We start from the raw sequence: 22,788 nt of genomic DNA, 5'->3' as shown, positions 1-22,788 counted from the left end.
CGACGTTGGGGTCCCTTAAAAATTTCCTCGGCCAAAAAGGGGTCACGAGTGGAGAAAGTTTTTAAGAAGGCCTGCTCTATGGATATATCAGGGGTCTAAAGAGACTCCTGATAATCTTTCTCTATTTTAAAAGGGAAATGAGGACACAAAGTCCTCAATTTCTTTTTCTGCAGCCCCAACGCTGAATGAACAGGAAGCCTCCATACTGAGTGCTTGTGTTCATTCATAAATTGTGGACATAGTATAAGTTACTATGTCCACAATCATGAATAAACAGGAAGTGATGTAGATCACTTCCTATTCATTCATAAGTGGTACATAGTAACTCATACTATGTCCAGTTATTTACAACTATTCAGTGATCAGCGGATTGCTGAATGTTTGCTTGTACTCCACTCTTCATCCTGAATGAGCTGTCACAGGGGCCAGAGCACGGCAGTGTGGAAGGAGAGCTCGGCCTCCTGTAACGATCATAGCGCTCTTCATCCTGATACAGGAGGCCGAGCTGGGTGGTGCGGGAGGAGAGCTCGGCATCCTGCAATGCTGGCAGCGCTCTCCTCCCCCACCGCTCGGCATCCTGCAATGCTGGCAGGGCTCTCCTCCCCCACCGCTCGGTATCCTGAAAAGAGAAGCTGGGATTCACTGAATTTTTGGTTGCATTTTCAGCTGTCATGGCGACTTGCCAAAAGTGCCATTTTTGGCCGAAATTTTTTGGTGCATCCCTAGTTTTGATCTTTCCTTACTCCATCCAAAATTTAAAAAACACATTTTATACAGGTTGAATTTTTAGGTATTTAGGGAGGCAACCATGTTGGCTTCATTCAGACCTATGAAAAACTTGCCCGTCCGTTTTAAGAATGCAGCAAGGCGCTGTTTTTGTGTTAAATCGGTGAATGAGTGGAAGTGAGGGGTGGGAGCGAAGAGGAAAATGTATGTACTATCACGTGCTCAGTAGGCCAAGGTCTTTAGGGGATTTGACACCATGGTATAAACAAGTAAGTCACTGTTTAGACCTTTAGGATAAAAAATACCAGGTACAAATATATATTACAACTGGTTTGCAGATATTGTATAGAAACCGCTGTGTTTTATAAGTTACCTCTGGTATATTGGCCAGATTAGAAGAACAGTGTCCTCTAAATACACAGCTCTACGTCCAAATTCTGCCAGCTATAGCTTTCTGTTCATTAGGCAAAAATTGGAAGCAAAGGTTTACCCCCATTATGTCCCACAAAATATTGGGTGAGTGTGGCTAATATGTTCTTCATAAAAGACAGGCACATAGGCTTCTTGACCTTCTTACTAGAGCATGCAGTTAATTGAGGAATTTCTATGTTGTGTTGTTCTTCAAACAATACATCACCATAACTGTGTTTTCCTCATGTTGGCAACTAAATATGTTTTTGCACAGCAAGGCATCAGTTTAACATCTTTCTAATATACTTTAACCCTCTTTTTCCAGGATCTGATGAAAATCCTCCTGATAGATAATAACACACAGGCCTTGCTGGACACTGACTACAATTGTGCTGGCCTGGCTGATAAAGTGGACCCTCAAGTACTAGACACCAAGACTGGCATTCGCTCTGTGTGTGTGAGTCCCAATGGGCAGCACTTGGCATCAGGGGACAGGACTGGTACTCTTAGGTAATGGCATTACAATTGATTAATGATGTTGCTGTGCACAGCTTTATATTGCAGAGTTGACATTTTTACATTCGTTCCATAGGGTACATGAACTACAATCTCTTACAGAGCTGTTGAAGGTAGAAGCCCATGACTCTGAGATTCTTTGTCTAGAGTACTCAAAGGCGGAGACCGGTAAGAATCTCCTGTATTTTGATTCTCATAATTGACTGACTGTTCCATACTATGAATGTCTCTAAATGGGAAATTCCAGACAAATGTTGACTGACAGTGATAGTTTGTTACCCTTAGTTCATTTAGCTGGTTAGATGTCTTTTTACTGGCATGTAGCTTTCTCACTGTACCAGTTTGAACTAACGCATTTTCCAGCTTGCAGAGAAGAGCCTAACAGGGTTATTCCCAAAAGGGTGAAGAGTTTGGAGAAGGCAGGAGAAGTGAACGATTTAGGCCAAAATAGCGGATTTGGAAACATATTCCAATTAAGCTCACTTTCTAGTTTCGGCTAGATTGTTCTCCTGCCTTCTCCAAACACTCCACACTTTTGTGAATAACCCTGTAAGTTTTTAATGGCCTATATGGTAATTTGCCAGACCTTTCAACATCTATAGCAAGCACAAAACAGTCTGCTCTTGGTAATGTGCCAGGTCAAGTAATATGCCAGACCATCTAACATACTGTATACAACAAGCACAAAACAGCCTGCTCCTCTGCTCTGCCTTTCTAAAAACATCCACCAGACCTTTAGGCATATCCTTCACAAGAGTTCATTGACTAAGCTCAGGAGACTCTAATCAGAAAGGCAGAGAGATGATCAGCAAAGTGTTTTGTACCTACTTGAGTGGGTCATGATATACAGGTTTAGTGTATTAGCTGTTGCTGTGGTACATCATTGTTCAGGAAAACCAAGGAAACCTGGCATCTGATATTTTCATGGATGGTCAGCAGTTGCAATTGTAATCACATATTTTACAATAGAGGTTGCACATACTTTTTATGGTACAGCTTTGGGTATCCATTTATAGTTTCTGTGGCTCACAGTAATCCGCCTCTGACTGTTTATGAACCTCTAAAATGTTTCTTCATAGAAAGTTATTGAATTAATAACACTTTTTAACCAAACTGGGTACCCCAAACGCTGATTTTTGCAGTACCAACCCACAAGGTGCACACCTGAGCTTAAGGATGGACCTACCATTACCATAGGATCTCCTGCATTGCTACCTGATAAACTTTAATGCATGAATGATTTATCTGCTTCTGTAGCCATGTTGCACCTTCTGCAGGGGAGTTTTTATTTAAACTGTGATTCTGCTTTAAATTTCTAGAAAGTGTTTTTACCTTGAGAATTTGTACTGTCTTAAATCCATTAGGGACATCTGTCAGTTAACACATGTATCCTTATTTAATCATTTTCTTCTTCCTATTATCAGGATTAAACCTCCTGGCTTCCGCCAGCCGAGACAGACTTATCCACGTTTTAGATGCTTCTAAGGATTACAGCCTCCAGCAAACTTTGGATGATCATTCTTCATCTATCACTGCTGTAAAATTTGCCGGTAATTTCTTTGTTGCTTCTTACAAAGTTCAGTGTTATCTGAAATTTGATGGCACTGCGTCATTATTATACACAAGCTCTGTTACTTTTCCAGCTAGCGATGGTAAAGTGCGGATGATCAGCTGTGGAGCCGATAAGAGCATTTATTTTCGCACTGCTGAACAGGTACGTGAATTTCCGATATCTTTACACTTACAGTAGTGACAAGTGCAAACAACTCATCATTACCAAATGCAGTAAAGGTCTATAAACATGGCCCTACTATTAAACCGCAACCCTCTGACAATTAGATCAGTCATATCAAACAGTCAGCAGCTGTATTGTGGCTCTTCTAACAGTTATAAGAAACGCTTTGAAATGTTATGTGTGATGTATACTTGTTTGTGCATGTAATAAAAGTTATGGTCCCTTTGCAAAGACATCCAGCATTCCTCTTTGATTATACACTGAGTGGCCAGATTATTATGACCACCCCATCAGTACTTCTTTGGGCCACGAGATGACTCCACGAGATGTTGAAAGGTGATGCGAGGAATCTGACACTGCACTGTTGCCATTCTGTTGTCTTGTACCAGTCTTGCCACTCTCCGTTCTGCCCTCACATTGACTAGTCGCCGACGGCCACAATTCGCACGTTCAGACCCAGATTTTCGGCTGACAGTCCAGTCTTTAAACACTTTAACAACAGCTGCTCTTGAACATTTAATGAATTCTGCTGTTTTGCTGATACTCACTCCATGGCTCCGAGCGCCAACAATCATCCCACGTTCAAAGGCTGTTAAATCGCTTTGTTTACCCGTATCTTCAGAAAAAATCACTTCTACTGTCGTGGTAAACAACCTGCTTCCCTATTTATAATGGTCTGACCCTCTAGCAACTTCAGCGCAAAATTGTGCATTGCATTAATGCATTTTATCATTTATTGTAGCACACAGGTCTTTTAGGTAGCAACTATGATACCATAATGTGTTAAGTTCATATGGCCAGATCCACACTGCGCAATCCATAGTGAGCTGCTACCGTATACTCTCCCAGCCAGTTTGTTGTCCATTATTGGGATGCATGATAGAAAGCCCATTCATAAGAATGTATGTTATTTTCTCCATGCATAAGCAGAGGGAGCAAGGCACTGTCTGGAGAGTTTGCAGTGGTGGTCCGGTTGCTCCCTGTGGCATACAGAGCACGGATCTTGCAGAAATGTGGACACATGGATATAAGAGGGGGTTTGAAATGGGGGGTGGGGGATGGGGGCGCGATAGCTTGAAAGATGATAATAAGAAAGTGGTTAGCCTGTAATTCATTTGTCCTAAAGAGAAGCTGATTTTTGTTTATTTTACGATTTGGTAATTGTGACTTTCTTTCTCAGACAGGAGAAGGTGCCATCCATTTCAAACGCACCCACCATATAGTACGTAAAACAACTTTGTATGATATGGATGTAGACCCTGGCCTGAAATATGCAGCCATTGGCTGTCAGGACAGAAATATCAGGTAGCGTCTAATTTTTATATTTTAGCTTTGTGTTTTCATATGCAGAATGGAAGATCAGCAATAAGATGTAAAGGAAACTGCTCTGGCTTGTAACTGTAAAGCTTGCAGACATTCTTGTATGTTTTGTATGCCATGACTTGCTAGTGGCAATGAACCCATTCCGGCCACACAGAATTGTCTAAATTGATCTGGCATCACTAAACTGAAATCTGATTGCTGTGGATTACTGTACTTTGCTCATTGTATTTTTCATTGCTTTGTTTATTGACTATAGTAATCAATAGTAACAAAGCATCTTCTTTGAGTACCCTTTGAGCCTAATCAGCCTAATATTTTACCCAAGTCCGGGACTACCTGATACATTTCTTAAGTATCAATAATGTTAAATTACCCTCTTGTTTTGCTTTTCAGGATATTTAACATAAGCAGTGGGAAGCAGAAGAAGCTGTACAAGGGCTCCCAAAGTGAAGATGGAACTCTCATTAAAGTAAGTATATCCAGCAGGTCACTAGATTCATACAGAAAACACAGCCTACAAGCCCAGCTATTTTGTTTTTAATATGGCCATTCCTCTCTAGCACCTGGTTAGGTAGCTCCCATAATGCCCTGGCCAATGGGTAAATTGGCGATCTGGATACACAATGGCCAACTATGTAAAGTACAGCCAAATACTTCTATAGTTCAATATAGTAAGAAGGAGCAACATCAGTGGCAATACAGCTGCAGCACCACTGTCATATTTCCAGTATTGACTCTGGTATTGGCCCGATCACTCATGCAGGAGGCCAGGCAAATGTATTCCTCCTTTTTTTTTTTTTCTCTCCAGAAGATCATGTCTCCCCAGCCAGAGCAGTGTATGTAGGCCAACCACTAAACATCCATGGAATCCTACAAATATATTACAAATTACAGAATTGATTTTTTTTTTAATGGTATTGCATGTTCTGTATACAATCAGCTATAAATATGGGGCCTGAAGTGCAGAAAACAAAGATGCATCTCTATATGCTTTAGCATCCTCCTAGTTTTCCTTTTGACTTTTTCTTTTTTCCACTCAGGTGCCTTGTGTACTGGAGATCTGTCTACATGTAGAACAATGTATAATTGAGCAGTAAATGCAAAAAAACCGTTGCAATGTCAGAAACTGAGTGGGGAGCTATTTTTGCATCTAAGATAGAGAAGGCATGTTGCACTCCTTACCGGAAAGCCCCGTATTCGGGGAAGGGTGCTTGGAATGACTGCGGATGGCGCCGCAAGTTGCAACTGATATGAGAGAAATGTCACCAGCACACCAGATTCCTTCAAGGATAATCGATCGTTGGTTTATTGAAAACTCATGTCATTTAACACAAGCGCTTTGGGGGCCGCACAGGGTCCCTTCTTCAGGCATAGCAATGACGGATGAAGTAATTTGGGGGGCTGGTGACATTTCTCTCATATCTATTTTTGCGTCTGTTTCATAGTCAATAGGGTTTATTTACTAGGGAAATTTGCGAAGTTCTCCTCATTCACTTTGCAAAGTGAACATGCTTAATTCATTTAGTAAATCAACCCCATTATGCCATTCTAAAATGTTGCAGTATTTGGGGGGAGTGCTTGTAAAATGCCCTGTATGTATTAAATGCTGTTGAAGCCACGTGTAGTCTGCGCACAGTTCTTTTAAACTGTATATCTGGGGGAAAAGAAAAACACATTCAAAACATGTCTGCATCACAGGTACTGTACATTTTTCAATGCTTTATCCCTTTTAAAGCACTCGAGCACGGAAGAATTCCTGTTGATCTGCCTGAAATCCAGTGAGCTATGAACTTCCTGTTTGGGATGACCATACATAGCCTCTGCTGCACTGACATCCCGATCATTGTCAGCCCTGCCCAGTTCTCCTCTGACAGACTACAGCATACCGCACACCCTCATCTCCATACCAAAAGGAAAAAAGGTTCTCCTATGTCCATTTAGCGAATTTTCTCTGATTCTGGAGGGCCGCTGATTCAGTATGGCTGTTAATCGGAAAAATATTTTGTTTGCCCTCTTTCGTAATTTGGCTACTTATTATATGAATATAGAAATGTCTACAATCCAAGGCATTTCTCTGCTTAGTATTCATATATGATGCTTCTGTCCAGGGACTGTACATGTGTGCTGACTGAGGATAGAAGGGTTAAGTGGATTTTCCAGGACAGTCATAGATTTTTTGGCTCCTTGCTTAGTAGTAAATGCTAATCAGCATTATTTACTGCTGACATTAAAGCACAGTCAGCGAACTGGACATAAATCCGCAGGGAATATTTCAAGCTCTAGTAATGATTTGTATACATGGTAGCTGTGCTTTGCATGCAGTGTGTATGTGTGCATCGTTTTCTCTCTTTATCTATCTCTATATTGTACTCCCATGTCTGTGACTGGCGCTGCCATCTTGGTGTCTTGTACTCTTTATTTCTTTGGAATTTTGAGTGTTATTATTGTTAGGGTAATAAGGTTGGGGGGTGATTAAAGCACTAAAGAACCAAATGTCTATCTTGTTCTAGAAATTTGTCAAATGCAACAGCCCATTTCCACCTTTGCAGAGAAATTTAAAAAAAAAAAACACATGTCCGCAATAAACGCTGAGTGTACATGAAGTAGGTATATGCAGTTGACCTATATGAAAACAAAGAATTACATTTTTTGTTAGCTTTTCTCCATCTCCTCATGGAAATGCCTCTGTGTTTTGCAAGCTCTGTTTGAGCTCTCCCATTCATTAGTATTCATAGTGGCACCCCTTCCCCCAGACAGTGTATTGTGTGGAAAGGCAGAGCTAGTGTTTCATGAGCATGTTACAATGAATCAAAGGGAGGGGGAGAGGTTTACAGCCTTATTACCATCCGATTTTCCTGTGGAGAAAATTTAGAAATTTTAAGGCTCCAGGCCTAATAAAACCTTCATTAAAAACAAACAGTAAAGCCTAAAATGTGAGTCATGAAAATGTGCACATGTATACATCATCACTGCACCTCTTCAGTACCACAATAAATGCAAATAACTTACAAAGGTGGAAATGGACTTTAAGCTGCACTGAGAGCTGTATAAAAAGATAGAAGTTGATTGGTCATTATGGCCATGATGTCATACCAACACATAGATGAATAGGATTTCCTGGATGCCTTAAGGTAAATCTGTGAGAAATATGGCTGCTGAGTTTTTTTCCTTAGAGGAGAACTATAAGGTGAGCGATTTCCACTCATCCTCATAGTTAGAGCCGATCTGTGACAAAGAAGCTGTCATATGTCGGCTCTATCGATCGGTAAGTGAGCAGAAACATGCAGCCAATCCGCTCACTTCCCAATCGTCTCCCTGCAGTGAGCAGTGATTGTCAGTCACCGCTCCCCGCAGGGATTCCCCCGTCCGATCCTCCAGTGCTGAGTGGAGAAACGAACGGTCAGGGGGCGGGCACAGCTGGCTCTGCCTCTAGATAGTCCAAGCCAGCGGTCACTCACGCAGCTGGGTGGATCTCAACAGTATTGTCGGGATCCGTCCTGGCTGCAGCGCCCTTAGTATATGGCGGGCAATAGCTCGCGATATACTGAGCTTTGGGTCATGGGAGGAGGTTATTATACGTCCTTCCGTGACCCTAAAGAGAACTATGGGGAATAACACTTACCCCATAGTTCTCTTTTTTAATAGCAGGCTTTAGCGCTGGCAGGAATTGAGTCTTTGGGACATCTCTGCCTACATGCTCATTACATGACAAAACTGGAAAATACAGTTAACATTCACTGCTTTTTATATTTCTACCCATACAGGTTCACTTTTTAAGCTTACATTCAGAATCCATCCATGAAATAATTGACCTAAGGATTAATCTGACTGCCACTGACAGTCAAGTTGGAATGTTGTGTTCCCTCAATATGGGGATAATATGGCAGCTGTCTATTTGTGGTTTTATTACTTTCTCTTTAGTCAGCATAGTTAGAGTAGGCTTATCTTGATTCACTTTTTACTTTTTTTTCTGTTATTTTCAGCACAATTTATTTAGGTCATGGTTGTCACTTAGTACCACAGTAATGGATCTTGCTTGTAGTACTGTATTTGTTTTACAGGCTACCTGACTAATGCATGGTCTAGTAGACCAAATAAGGTATTCTCATATGTAAGAAGCCTTGTCCCTACACAATTGAGGGGCTCCGCCCTGCCAGTGCAAAATCCTGGGCTGTGCTACAAAACTACTGCAGAAATCTTCAATGCAATTTATCAATTAGAGTCATTTGGTATCTGTTATTTCATTTTGTAAACCATGTTTGTGTTATACTCTTATGCCCTAGCTGTAACAAGTCAACACAAAGGGCTTTTTAGAATGCTGAGTACTTATATCTGCCAGCCTGGTCAGCTCTCCTTAGCCTTACCAAGGTGGTGGTGATTGGTTGTTGTAGGTATATCATCTCAACATCTCTATTGTGTCAAGTACACCCTACAATTTTCTTTTTGTAGCTCTTCCTCTGCAACTAATTGTTTAATCTTATTCTTGATTCCTCCAGGTTCAAACGGACCCATCTGGGCTTTATATCGCTACAAGCAGTTCAGACAAAAACCTATCAATCTTTGACTTCTATACTGGGGAATGTGTGGCCACCATGTTTGGACATTCAGGTAATAACATTTTTCAATTCCTTACCACCCGCAGTCTGGCTTATCATGCTGCAGATGAATTAAAAACATCTCCCTTTAGAAGTCACCAGGCGAAACTTTGCACAGTGACTTGAGTCAATCGGCTTCAGTCAACCTTCATGTATTCTGACAGTGGAGGATGCCAGTTGTCAGAATCCAATAGTTGCAGTGGGAGATTCGTCCATCCACGCTAGCTAGACTATTTGTATTTTGGTATATTCTGACAGCACAACTGATTAGCTTTTTTTTTGTGTGTGTGTATGCCTGGCATAAGACTCCTGTGTCCTGTACAAGGGTATGGCCAATCCTAGGTCTACTACAGATCTTCTGCATATATAAAATGCAAAATAGTTTGAAATGTCGTCGTTTTTACTTGAACAACAAATAATGCATCCAATTACTTTAACTAAACCGTTTATAACTGTTTTACAGAGATTGTGACAGGAATGAAATTCACCAATGACTGCAAGCACCTTATAACTGTGTCTGGAGACAGGTATGCATGCCATTGGGAATACCCAGTGCTTTTGTACATATTGTTCTTTATACTAAGATTAAGAAAGTAAAATTAAGATCATAAACTAAGAAATATTTATTGAAAAAAAAAGTGTATGTGTAATAAATGTCACAAACATTGTGTGTATAGTGGCTGTGTAAACCTAGAGGGATTGACCCAAGTGACAGGTATGTTTTGAATGCTGTACTTTGGTTTCAGTTACAATAGGTGGCATGGGTGGCAGATGGAACTGAGAGTTGCTGGATACTTTGCAAATAAATGAAGTCTGCATGTAGGCTTTGGCAGGTGTCTTCACCTATATGATGGCAGCGGTTCCAGCCACAGTTTTCAGCATGGAATCACTTTAGTGCCATTATCTGCCTTATCTTCTAAGCTAAACTCTTTTAAAATGGAATTATGTATTAAAAGCTTAAAATCAATGGTTCCTTAAGAATAATGTAGGAACACATTCCGTGAGATGGACCCAAACCCAAAAGTTCCCATAGCCTTTTTTGCGGTCATTGGATATGAACCTTTTGTATTTTGAGTGCTTGTAAAGGCACACTGGCACTTGGGGATGATGAAATGAGCTGGTTTATATTAGGGGAATGCTCTTATTTGTGACAAAAAGCCCATTAATGCTTTATTTCTGCAGCTGCATTTTTATCTGGCGCCTCAGCTCTGAGATGACCATCAGTATGCGCCAAAGACTGCCTGAAATGAGACAACGTGGGAAGGTAGTGGAGAAAACAACGCCCCACAAGACACCCAATTCACGGTATGGAACTGGAATGGAAAGTTTTTTATACATTTTTATACTTGAAGATTTTTTTTTTATGCTGGCTTGTATTAACCTTCAATTTATGGGGGCCACTATTGCTGCTACACTTAATTTTGAAAATACTAGTTGCATGAAGGTTATTGTGATGCACTGGTTTCAATGGTTTATGAAGAAGGCGGTTCATAAAAGTCCGTTATTTTTTTGCCCACTTGTTCTGGGTCAGTAAATTTTAGAAAGATCGGTTACCAATAGAAGCCGCCATGTTTATTTCTTATTATGGGTTTCCTTTAATTCCCCACATTTCACCTGAGTGCCACCTGCAAATGAAAGCTGCTGGTATAGTACACTGTGAAAATTCATTGCATCTGATCAGTTGGCATTTTAAGACTTGAAAGCAAGGACACTGTGGGGTATCCACTTTCATTTTCATCGAAACCACACTTTGAAAAGCTGATTTAGAACAAGCCTTTCAGATCAGATCCCTTTTTATAGCCTTTCTGATCTTGGTGTGGTTTTAACATTTAACTTGTTCTAGTCCCAGCCTAGATGTGTTTGATCACTCAAGTCTTTCTATGTTTACAGACGAGAGACTATTGCAGTGATGTGTCCAGTTCCTGCACTATCATCTGACAGCGACAAAGAGGGGATTGATGAAGCGAGTGATGAGGAGATCACAGGTAAGGCAACAAGTTTCTTAGTTAGACCTTGTCAAGTTAAGTAATGCGTTTTCCTTGTTTTGGTTTTCTGTGTTCTCCTAAGGTTTACAGAGGCATCCTGGTTTTTGTAGTTTTCTTTGTATACAGCGTTAGAGGCTTTACTTTATATTTTTACATTTTCCAATAACCGCATTATTTCATGTTTTAGGTTTGGTTAAGCCCCCAAATATTGCTGACTCATTTAAAAGAAGTGGATCTTATTGGGAAATGAAGAAGGTATGTTTCCAAAGGTTCTTGTGTTGTGTGCCAGGATCCAATTAGCCGTTATGAATGAAATTGCGTGGTTTACTAAAGATTTATGATCAGTAGAATTGTACATATTGTCCTAATCGTTTGTTTTGTAACAATGTATCTGTGTTTAATGATTGAAGTGATCAGATACAAGACCACCAACAAGTTCTGGCTGTCACTAGGGCTGGATTACTAAAGGAGTATAGACTGTTCACTTCTCAAAGCAAATTAATAAATTCAGTTAATCTGTCCCCTCTCTCTCTCTCTCTTCTCTCTCCAAAAAGAAAAGCAGAGAGCAAAGGGCTAGTCACCAGTATCAACTGGTTACCACTTTCATGCCTTGTTCCACACTGCCCAGGTATAGAGACAGCCATCTTGGTAGAGGCAGGACTTTGCTTCTTTATGGCAGCAGTGGCCCCTGATGACTGGAGGGGTAATGATCAGATCAAGGTGCAACAGGAGAAGTGCAGAAAGTCTAGATCCACAGAATGAATAAAGTAGAAGCAGGGATATCCTTGCACCTCATGTCTTGAGGTACTGCTTTTCCTCCAGCAGGCCCTCGGGGGAACAATGAGCAGCATAGTAACGTACCTCCCAGCTTTGTAAGACGAGAAAGTGGGACACCTTCCAACACGGGTTTAAGCCATGGATGCACCCCTGCCATGCCACAAATTATGCCAACCATTAAGAATTTGTATGCCAAAATATTTTGGTTAAAGCTAGATTTGTTGTTTTTTTTACCCTTACGTTTCCTTTATACTGGCTTTTCAGCATGGCAAACAAGATAAGAGATAAAATAAAGGTTTTAGTGCAAAGCAACACTTTTGGTAGTTAGTATCTTTTCATATCTGTATATGAAACCAAGAAGAGGGACAACTAGCAAGGAAAGAGGGACAGGGAGATTTGGTTCCAAATTAGGGACAGTTGGGAGGTATGCAGTAGTGACATCACCATGTCTCACTCCAAATCTCATGAGTCTAGCAGTCTGCGACAGCAGTGCCTTAGATCTCACACTGCAGAGATAGTTATGAGGATACATAACAGGAGTGCCTAAACAGTCACATGACAGGAAGTGCACTGCTGAGAAATTCAAGCTAAAAGGTAACATTTTAAAGGTTCTGCAAAATTAAACTTTTTAGATGATCCCTATAAGATCTCACATTTTCACTTTATCTCAGGTTCACGTAAGACTATGCCTTTTATTGCTGCAGGAAAGTATATTGTAAAGTACCTAGATTGGCATTGCAAGTTTATGATCTACCGGGACACCTAGATCGTTTTCTATCATTGACTCACCCAGATGTATTCTACCTAGATTGTATGAAACATGTTTTATTTTGTACGTACATCACATGTATATTTTCTGGCTGGAAATAATGCACAAAATGAATAACTGAAAGAGGGATTGCTAGTTTGTTATACAAGTCTTTCAATTGAATAGTGGTAATTTTTCTTTTCTATCCCAAGGGTAAGGAGGCTTGCATTCCCCAGCGTTCAGACTCTCTTGATAAGACACCCAGACAGCGTGTCCGCTGGTCCCATCCTGGAGACCTTGAAATGACAGTGAAGTCGATGCTCGATCTTCGTCAGCTAGAATCTTTCTCTCCGTGTGATGACCTCCTAGGGCACCACGAGGAACAGGGGGCAAAGTTCCTGGATGCAAACCCACAGGCTAGTATGGTGAGGAGTGTGCACAAGCATAGCACCCTTAGTATAGTGCAGTTCATTTTGTACAGCAAGCTTTCTTCAAAATGGTACTGGAGGAAACATTATGCCGTGTACTCTATTTATTTTGAAGGTAGAAGTTAACCTTTTGATCTTTTTAATTTTTAAACGTAAAATTACCTTACCACGTTTTGGACTCCAACCAAGGCTAGCCTATCCTAAAGCTTTAGTTAGGGGCTAGGGAGGGTTAGTTTTTAAAAAATACTGAACTTGTTCTTTACATGGCAAATTATGATTGAATGACTAATTGTATATAAAGGGGCTTTTGCCTTCAGCAAGGGGATACTGCAGATCTAAAGCTAAATCAAATGTTCTGTCTTGGTGACAATGGTCCCCATGACTAGTAGAGTTTACATTTTCCCATTAGGGACAGAGATGGCAATACAAATCTGGCAGGGGTTTCTAACACTTTACTGCTTCAAATCTATTTATCTTTAGATATTTTATAACAATATTTTTTTTTAAACTATTTATCTGTTCCAGGACCCCTTTGTCCCTCATTGTGGCCCTACGCGTCCCCGTGTTATTCGGTTAATGTCATGTGAGGATGGAGTTTTTAAACAGGAATTGGATACACCAGAGGGCAAAGAATGTGTCATCTACCCTGATACAGGGGAGGAACAGGCTTTGGATACATTCAGGTAACCTATAATACTTTGCTGGCAACCAGTTAGTCATGTGAAAAAGATAACAACTTCCATGAGTCCTACTAACGTTCACATGATTGTAGAGTATATGTGCCTCCCGTGCCGTCTTTCTCTGAAGTTTGCGAATAAAATGTGAGGAAAAGCAACTGTTTTTTAATACATAGTTTTAGTTTGGGGCGTTCCCTGAACAGCAGGCTTACTTTGTAGTAATGCTGAAGCAGTGCTGGGAATCTGTACTAGCTATGTCTGTGAACTGATGGCAGCAGCACCCTCCATAGGCTTTAAAAATGTTTGCGCTTAAAGGCCTTTTTGCTTAATGTGGAATATTCTGGCTGCTGTGAACAACAATTATATAGTGAACTTATGTTTTGAATGAGTGTACCATATAGACTTTTGTTTTTAAAAAAATCATAAAGAGTTGGAAATGTTTATTTCTATAGCCTATTAACTGGTTCACTTCTAGTGCTATTCAAAAATAGGGGATGTCCATACTGGGAAAAAGATTTCATGTGAATTATTAGCCAAAAGGTATCTGGGCTCCCATGACAAAATACATACTGTATGTTTCTATGTATTATTCTGCCACCTAGTGGGGGCAGAAACTGGAGTGCTTGAAGTGAGCCTATTGAGCGGATGCATAATATAGCACAAGAACGATGCATTGTTGGATTGCAATGACATTTGCATATTTTTGCCCTTCATTAAAATTGTGTATGTACAATGAAAGCCTTGTAAAATAAATGCAATCTATTGCACAATCTGAGTGGTTCCATGACCATTTAGAGCGTGAAAACCATTACAGCAGTTTGAAATCTGAACTGCCTAGACTGCAACATATCAGATGGTTTCCACTTATTCCTTGCTAATTGTGCTGAGATCTGCTGCCCTGTGTATCAACTGTTGCGTGTGTCTAATTAATGACTAACAAAACTAAAAAGGGTCTTATTGTTCCTACATAAATGATCAGAAGTCCTCTTTAGGATGCGTTTGTTGCACAGTGCCCTGTTCGGTATATGAAATGCAGGCAGGGTTTTAGCTTCTAGTAGACATCATTGAGACATCATTGATGTTTACTTTTGCAGTGCACAATTTCTGCACTGCATACAGATTATGTAATTTTGCCACAGTGATCACCTGAGATGTTTGCAGCTAACACCGTACAGGGAAATTACCATTAGCTACAATAAAGGTGGAAATAAGTGGTATCACTCTTTTCAGGCCAGCTTGGGAATGACACACGATTGCTCTTACCCTTGCCGGAGACAAATGTAGATTACACAATGTGTGTTGTATGATCACATATATTTTCTAATGTGCGTTACAATGTCTCAGCTGCTTATCTGTGAAATTGTTCTATAGGTTTTTTATTTCATACCCTCTGCTATACAGGCACTATGATTTGTATATGATATATACTTCTGGTGCTGTTATATACTGATCTTTTTTTTGTCATAGTGAGTTTAAGGTAAGAGGTTTCCCTCATGGAAGTTATGATGAAGTACAAGAGAAGCACAGCCCGGATAGTGCGTGCTCAGTGGATTACAGCAGCAGCCGCCTGTCTAGCCCCGATCACCCAAATGAAGGTCAGTAATGGCTTTATACAAGTGGCTGCACTTGTGGATTCTTTCAGGAAGTAAAACGCCGATGTGATTATGCTTTGGTGAGACCAGACATTCTCTGACTCATAGACATTATAGTAGTTCTGGGTTAGAGAAGCTGAGATTTTTTCAGAGTTGCAACCTTGGCAGGCACATGAATTGAGGAAAAGCTGCAACTGTCAGAGCCTAATCACACAGGTATTTACCCTTTAGATCCTTTTAGAGGATACCACCATCCAAAACTTCTGCAATGAAGCCTATATTGTTTTTTGTGGATTATGGTGTAAATATGTGTAAAGTTGTACTTTTACCTGTAGCTTTGACTTGAAAAGCCTGCGATCTCTTCCCTGATGCTCTTTCTGCTGCCAGTCAACATTTGGTGTTGGCCCCACTGGCAATGGAGATGATGGAGAGCAGGTCTTTTAATGCCAACACAAGTGGTATCAACAGAGTGTGCAAGGAGGGGAGGAGAGCATTACATTTTTTAAAAACGGGGAACGTAAAGGTAATTTTACGTAAATTTCACAAATTGGATAGATTTGGGTAGAGGTATTTTCTTCATTGATATTATTATATGCCTAGTATATGATATACACATAATATTGCATAGGAGAACCCATTTTCTGAAAGGTGATTGCAGTTTTCCTTGCTTTGTTCATCAATCATTGCAGAATTGTTGGTCTTCTCTTCCTTCCTTACTGACCCCTTATATGTCCCCAGATCCGTCTGTTAGTCCGACATTATGCTAGCATAGGGCATCGCTAAAGCTATTGTACTAGAGCGTTGTTTGGAGTAATCAGGTTTTCAACTGACCATACACAGAAAGCCAGATTGTTTATGCTCAAACTAGAATGTCCTGTTTGGCCAGATCTGAATGTTCCCATTTGGGGTCCCTGATTCATTTCCATTTAGGGACTAATGAAAATCAGATGTGCTCATTGTGTTCCTGGATTTTCGAACCTGAGAATGATAGTCTTATGAAATGTGCATAACTGTACTATAAAACATACATAATTTAAGTATATGTAATTTATTTACTTTCAACAGATTGTAATTGTCATTTGTTTGTCTCCCAGCATCAGATTGTTTTTTTTTTTGTCGTTTGACAATGATGTCCTTAAAGTAAACCTGCTAGGAAATGTGGTGGCTGCCATTGTTGACTGGGAAGAGTATGCAGTTTAGAAAAGTCAGAAGTCTTTATTTGCCTAACTTATCCAGCTCAGTGACTCAAAATAAGCATGTAACCCTTACAGTGCGGGGTAGCGCCACTGCAATTTTTTTTCATGTCCAGAGTTTTACTTTTTTTAAAACTCTGCACATGTAAAAAACTGCAGTGGTGCTACCCCGCACTGTAAGGGTTACGCGCTCGTTTTTGTCTAAAATAAAGAAGATACGCTCCCACTCACTGGATCTTTTGTTGTTGTTTTTTTCTAGTTTTAAATGGCATGTGATCAGAATTGCAGTGAAAATCTATCAGTGCCACTGTAGTCCCAGCTAAAAGCCTTTTTTTGACCAGTTCTACTTTTTCAATCGCTTGAAACCATGGGTGGAAGATTTCCAGTAGTTAGTCAACGTAGCAAGCTCAAGAATTGCCAAGAGTATAGCCAGATTTAAGGGAAAATGTATAGATAGTCTTTCTGTATTGTTAATACTTTGGGATCAATTTGTAAAGTAGATCATATGCAATATTTTCATTACCATGCACATTAATTGCTAATTTTTAAGATGTAAAATATGTACTCACTTCACCAAAGGTTTTAACTTTCAGATTAGCTGAATTTACTGCATGCATGTTATTTTATTTTTTGCATTTTGTAGTCAATTCAAAAGATTTTCACATAGGTTTTTGCCCATATCAGGGAAAGTAACTGGCTAACTATGGGAGCCATATATGTGTTCTGTACTTGGCCCTCTTGTGTCCCTCTGCCACCCATGTGGTCCTCTGGTTCTCCATGCACACTAAAATGTCTTAACAAGTGGAAATGTTCAAATGGCTTTGTAAACTCCTCCTCGGCCTACATGTGACAGTGATTAAGTCTGATGATTGGCTAAGACACTCAGTGCTACATTATGAGGAAGCTTAATGTATTTCCCACACCTAAAACTACCACCAAGACTACTGTTTCTTGGAGCTGCAATGGCAGATCGAGGGCATAGGTATAGCCTGCTATTATTCAAACCTATCTAATTTGCCTAGTATGGACAAAGAGCAGGTTTCCTTTTAAAACCTTGCTAGCTTCTGGTTGGCAAATAAGATAAATAGTCATGAGATCAAAAAATAGAGTAAATTGAGCTGTAGCTAGCTGTGGGGAAAACAATATCATGGGTTGAAAATGTGTGTGGTTGAAATAACTTGTATGCCTTAGTGAATTGACCAATTTGTATGCTCACTATGCTTGCGCTAGTCAGTAGAAGATCTGGAGTCCTCCATTTCAGAAATTATCATCACATTATTTTGCATTTCAATTCTTGCCACTTACGGTGCTGTTTTATTTCGCTTGTGGCGCTGAGAAGATTCGGAAAGCACGGAGCCCCTGAGTGTAGATGGGAACTCGTCAGATCTAGAAGAGCAAGCAGAGGTTGAGGAGCTGGACACCCCCTGCCTGGTTCTAAATGGTGATATCCCACAGACACCCGATCAGGAAAAGTTCCTCAAACAGCACTTTGGAAATCTGTCCGCCAACAATGGCCCAGGTTGTTGCAATTCCCTGCTAAATTTATTTCACTAATGTTGTACGCCTGTGTGATACTAACAATTCCCAAATGAGATGGAGAATTCCAGCATGCACATTAGAATATTAAAGTATTTGGTTTTGTTAAAAAAAGAACTGGTAAAGAATGGACATATTTAAAGTCTGAATCTTCATTTTAGTTTATACAATAGTGCAGCCTTACCTTGTGGGGATGGGTATGTGCTATGATTTAGATGCATTCACTCCTTGTTAGAGTAAAAAAAAAAACATACCGGCATAGGGGCCACATTGAGGGTGACTGGAGCTTAGGGCTGATAACTGACTCTCTGTTTGGGCTCCTGGGGGAGGTTAAAATAGTCACTTAGCAGATAGCTTATAGTTCCCTTTTATGTAATCCTGACAGCACCTTTTGTTGTCACATATTTAAAGTATTTATTTATCAGCACTGAACTCATGAAGGAGAAAGTATGACCTTGTAGCTTTCAATTCAGGCTGACTCTTCTGCTGTGACAGGGAGAAAATATGAGTAAATAATAAAGTGACCCCTGACAGATGAGGTTGCTCTACTATGTAATAATCTGAATCTCTACCGTTGAGTTGAGAAACTCCAATTAGTGACTGGTTTTTCATGGCCTAAGGCAACTAATCAGATCCCGTATATCATTATTTAACCACTCCCCTATCGGCCACTGTAGTAAAGCAGCCTCTAGGGGAAACCAGTTATTCCGACTGGATTTTTAAAAAACTTCCACTGTCATTAGCTCTATGTAAAGTGTTCTACTGCTTATATCTGAGATCCCTCCCCTTTCTCTCACAATGGAGGAGGAAATTGGAGGATTTACTGAATGCAACCATTCAATAAATCTTCCAGGCGGCAGCAGAGGAAGCTGCGATTGAGGGGTCACTGGCCACCAATGTTGTGGGATTCTTTTTTTTGGGTGGGGGTGGGGTTAAAGTGTTGTGGATTTATTCATGACTGCTATTGCACACCATGGAATTCCATCTCCCTCTAGTAACAGAAGACTTGCACGTGGCTTTAGTGGGTGAATTTTAAAGGCTAAACGCACCTTGACTACAGCAATACCAACATATTTCTTGATTCCAAAAAAATTGTGGCAAAAAATAACACCTGGTGGTGTCCTCTTTACAAAAAGTGGTCATTTCAATGATGTTTGTAATGTCCTGGCATTTTTATTGGATGTTTTATAACGAAAAGTAAGGGAAATCCTATTTTGTTTTTTTAAGAAATATGTTTATTAAATGTGTAAAATACAATAGCATTATAAAACCGTACAAACAGTACAACATCCTGGAATCTACCACAAGAAGGGGACTTACTCCGCAGTTGGCTCACGTGCTAGAGACTGGACCTTTTGATATTCACAGCAATATGTAGAAAGGTGGTCTGTGGGCAGGTCAAGAGCTGCCCTGTATTTATGAAGGATTAAATTGGAAGTCAGTCACAGAGGGCCCAACAAAAGCAAATATTAAAGGTCAGAGTCTACTGCAGAATTTGAGTGTTCTATCCAAACATCCCACACTTTGTTGAATTTAGCACCACAGCCTCTATTGTAAGTATCCTAATTATAGAGGCAAATTTTAATTCGCCAATTTCTTCCAAAACTGTATTGTGAAAGGAGTAGGCTTCTTCCAACACATCGCTATTGCTTTATGGGCACAGAAAAATAGGCTAAGAGTACATTTGGCATTGGTAGGGGACAACTCCTCCACTAATCCCAATAGACACACTTTTGTTGAGGTGACATTTATGGAAGTAACTAGCAGCAAATACTCCACAACCTCCCGCCAATAGGAAACAATCAATGGGCACGTGAAAAAAGTCTCCTGTAGAACTTTGACATCTCTAGCAGGTTACAGATGATGTTCACAATCTTTATTTTTTGATATAATAATAAAAAATAAAAAGCAAGCAGATTATCAAATACCACCCAAAAAAAGTCTATCGGTGTCAAAAAATGTATATAAAATTTCTACATGACCGAGTAATTGTCAAATTATCACGGTTCTGAAAAAATGGTCGGAAAAGAAAGGTGGTGCAACATGCTGGTGTTGAGAGGGTTAAAATAAAGTTGAAGCTATAGTTTTCTAGTATTTATTTGTATGTATGCTATTCTTATATTTTTGCATTATGTGCATCTTTGCACCAGTCTCACATTCTGCTCCTCTGTCTGTTCCCCCCACTTCACTGTCCCTGCACTCCCTTCCTGGCATCCATCACTCAGTAAGTGAATAATGTATGTGTAAATCCTTGGTTCTTCCCCACAAACCATTGCAAGGATAAGTGCAGCCCCTGTTTTATCATTCTGCTATAAGCATAGAGGGACTGTAAGGATATGTGAACATGTGCATATGTTTCCCTCGGTCACAGCTAAATATGTAAAGATTTAGGGGGGAGGGCGCTGCAGGTTCAGGGTTTTTAATCAATTTATGGTAAATACATGTATTATTTAGGTTCAATCTAGATTTGCACATTGTATGTTTTAGTAACTTGCTCATTTATATCCACAGAGGAACCAGTCTTGACATCGGTGAGGGCAGAAAGTGCCAGCATCTCATCCCGGTTTTTAGCTATGGCCCAGATACCAGCTGTCAGGTTTGTATCTCCCAAGTTTGAATATATATGGGTTTATGTAAGGTATACTAAATCATAGAAGGGCTTAGGTCTTAAAAGATGAGCCAGAAACCTAAAGGTGTATGCTGTTCTTGGTGTTACAAAGTATATTGGCATTTTATTTTTTTATTGTAGCAAAAAAAAAATATTAAAGGAGAACTATGGGGTTAAGTCTTTTCCTCATAGTTCTCCTTAGGGTAACGGGAGGACACAAAGTAGCGTCCTCCCGTCACCCTAGGCTCAGTATACTGTGAGCTGTAGCTCGCGGTATACTGAGACGACGCAGCTGAAGCGGATCCCGACAATTGTGACGGGATCCGCCCAGCTGCGTGACTGACAGCTGGCTCTGCTTATCTAAAGGCAGAGCCAGGTGTACCCGCCCCCTCCCCCATCCGTTCCGTCAGTCAGCGCTGGCGGATCGGAGCTGGGAGGGGGGAATCCAGCCCCTCTCCTGTCACAGCAGAGAGCCGTGACAGGATCGAGAGGTGAGCGAACGCCTGTATGTGTTCGCTCACCTCCCGATCTACTGAGCCGACCTGTGACAGTCTCATTGTCACAGGTCGGCTAGAACTATGAAGGGAGTGAAAATCACTCCCCTCATAGTTCTCCTTTAGAGGGATGCATTGTGCAGTTTCACTAATTCCCGTTTTCTAATTTAACAGTAAATGACCTAGAATCTCCTAGTATCTTCAAGTGCAATATAAAACATTTGGATTGGTCAGGGGAATCCTTCTCTTTCAGCACTATACATCTCCAGATGGTAGCACACATGGGGTACAATTGTGTTGGAAGTAGAACATGGAGGCTTTTATAATCTGTTGACCAAGCCCAGCCTGGGGGCTTTGTTGCCGAGATTTGTGAGAGTGTTCTGACACAGTAGCCGAAGTTGCTTTCACACCTGAGTTAATGGGCACAATAAATATCTGCCACTCCTGAAGGTACTCAAGTTTATTTGGTGTAGAAAACATCTCACCAGTTTGCATTGGTTTCAAGAAAACCTACACCCAAAGCAATCCATTTTATTTTGATTGCAGAGTGTTGATGCAGTTTTGGTGCAGACTAGGTAAAACATATAATTGCCAGTGTGGCCCCATGTAAAGGTTCACAATTCTGGAGCTTCATGTCAAGGTTGCATGGGCAAGTTCCTCCAGCAATCTGCTCTTCTTTCTGCTTACATTTTTGTCAGTAATATCGCATTATGCATAGAATTTCTTTCATCCCAAGAGAGGAATTATCTAGAGGAGCTTTTCTCTTAATCTACATGTTGGTATTGCAAAGGTTAAAACACCAAAACTGTCTTATCCCAATTGAACCAAAATTGAATGAATAGTTGCCAGTGAATGTCCTCCATATCGAGGCTTTTTAAACAACAAAGCCATTTTTTTTTTTCTTTTAGGAACCGGCCTGGGATCTGTGGCACAGAAATGTCTGACCAAGAGGTTAGTCCAGACTCTAACAATCAGGGTCCATTTCTGTATGCCACACAAGCTAATGAATCTGAATATCAAGCAAAAAATCACAATATAGTGGATCAAGAAGTTGCCAGCCCTTTAAAACCAGCCTATCTGAGAAAGAGAAAACAGCCAGCTGAAATCAAGATGGGCAAAGTAGGGCCGTTTTCCCCAGCAGTGTCCAACATGAGGAAGACACAATCCGTACATGATCTTATACATGAAGGTAAGCTCATCACAATCTGCACATCACAAACAAAAAAAATTTCATCAGGAGAGGGGCATGGGTTCCTTCTAATGATGTTAGATGCATCCTGCGTTTGCAAAGGTATCAGAGAGGCCTGGGGGGCAATTGCCACCCTGCCCCCGGGCCTAGTCCGCCCCTGGGTCAGACTAATCCATCACGTTATTAATATGAGTGCCCCACTCAATATGGCAGGAATCGAGCACTCGGAGAGGCAGCTACGATCACACCTGTCAG

At 40.5% G+C, this 22,788-nt stretch overlaps 1 protein-coding gene across 1 annotated transcript in view; it reads left to right on the top strand.

Moving 5' to 3' along the window:
• Positions 1 to 22,788, top strand: part of MAPKBP1 (mitogen-activated protein kinase binding protein 1) — a 152,685-nt gene that overhangs the window by 117,525 nt on the left and 12,372 nt on the right. The window contains exons 12-28 of the mRNA XM_018560054.1: positions 1,463 to 1,647; positions 1,730 to 1,821; positions 3,078 to 3,203; positions 3,297 to 3,367; positions 4,569 to 4,693; positions 5,105 to 5,180; positions 9,208 to 9,319; positions 9,770 to 9,833; positions 10,489 to 10,611; positions 11,197 to 11,291; positions 11,479 to 11,546; positions 13,029 to 13,241; positions 13,770 to 13,927; positions 15,389 to 15,516; positions 18,046 to 18,225; positions 20,754 to 20,838; positions 22,253 to 22,533. Coding sequence (XP_018415556.1) covers positions 1,463 to 1,647; positions 1,730 to 1,821; positions 3,078 to 3,203; positions 3,297 to 3,367; positions 4,569 to 4,693; positions 5,105 to 5,180; positions 9,208 to 9,319; positions 9,770 to 9,833; positions 10,489 to 10,611; positions 11,197 to 11,291; positions 11,479 to 11,546; positions 13,029 to 13,241; positions 13,770 to 13,927; positions 15,389 to 15,516; positions 18,046 to 18,225; positions 20,754 to 20,838; positions 22,253 to 22,533 — 2,182 coding nt within the window. The remainder of the gene's footprint in view (positions 1 to 1,462; positions 1,648 to 1,729; positions 1,822 to 3,077; positions 3,204 to 3,296; positions 3,368 to 4,568; positions 4,694 to 5,104; positions 5,181 to 9,207; positions 9,320 to 9,769; positions 9,834 to 10,488; positions 10,612 to 11,196; positions 11,292 to 11,478; positions 11,547 to 13,028; positions 13,242 to 13,769; positions 13,928 to 15,388; positions 15,517 to 18,045; positions 18,226 to 20,753; positions 20,839 to 22,252; positions 22,534 to 22,788) is intronic.

Source organism: Nanorana parkeri, unplaced genomic scaffold, assembly GCF_000935625.1.
Source record: "Nanorana parkeri isolate BGI_ZX_2015 unplaced genomic scaffold, ASM93562v1 scaffold430, whole genome shotgun sequence".
Classification (NCBI taxonomy): Eukaryota; Metazoa; Chordata; class Amphibia; order Anura; family Dicroglossidae; genus Nanorana; species Nanorana parkeri.
Note: the sequence above shows the minus strand (reverse complement) of the source record. Positions and strands in the feature narration are given on the sequence as shown.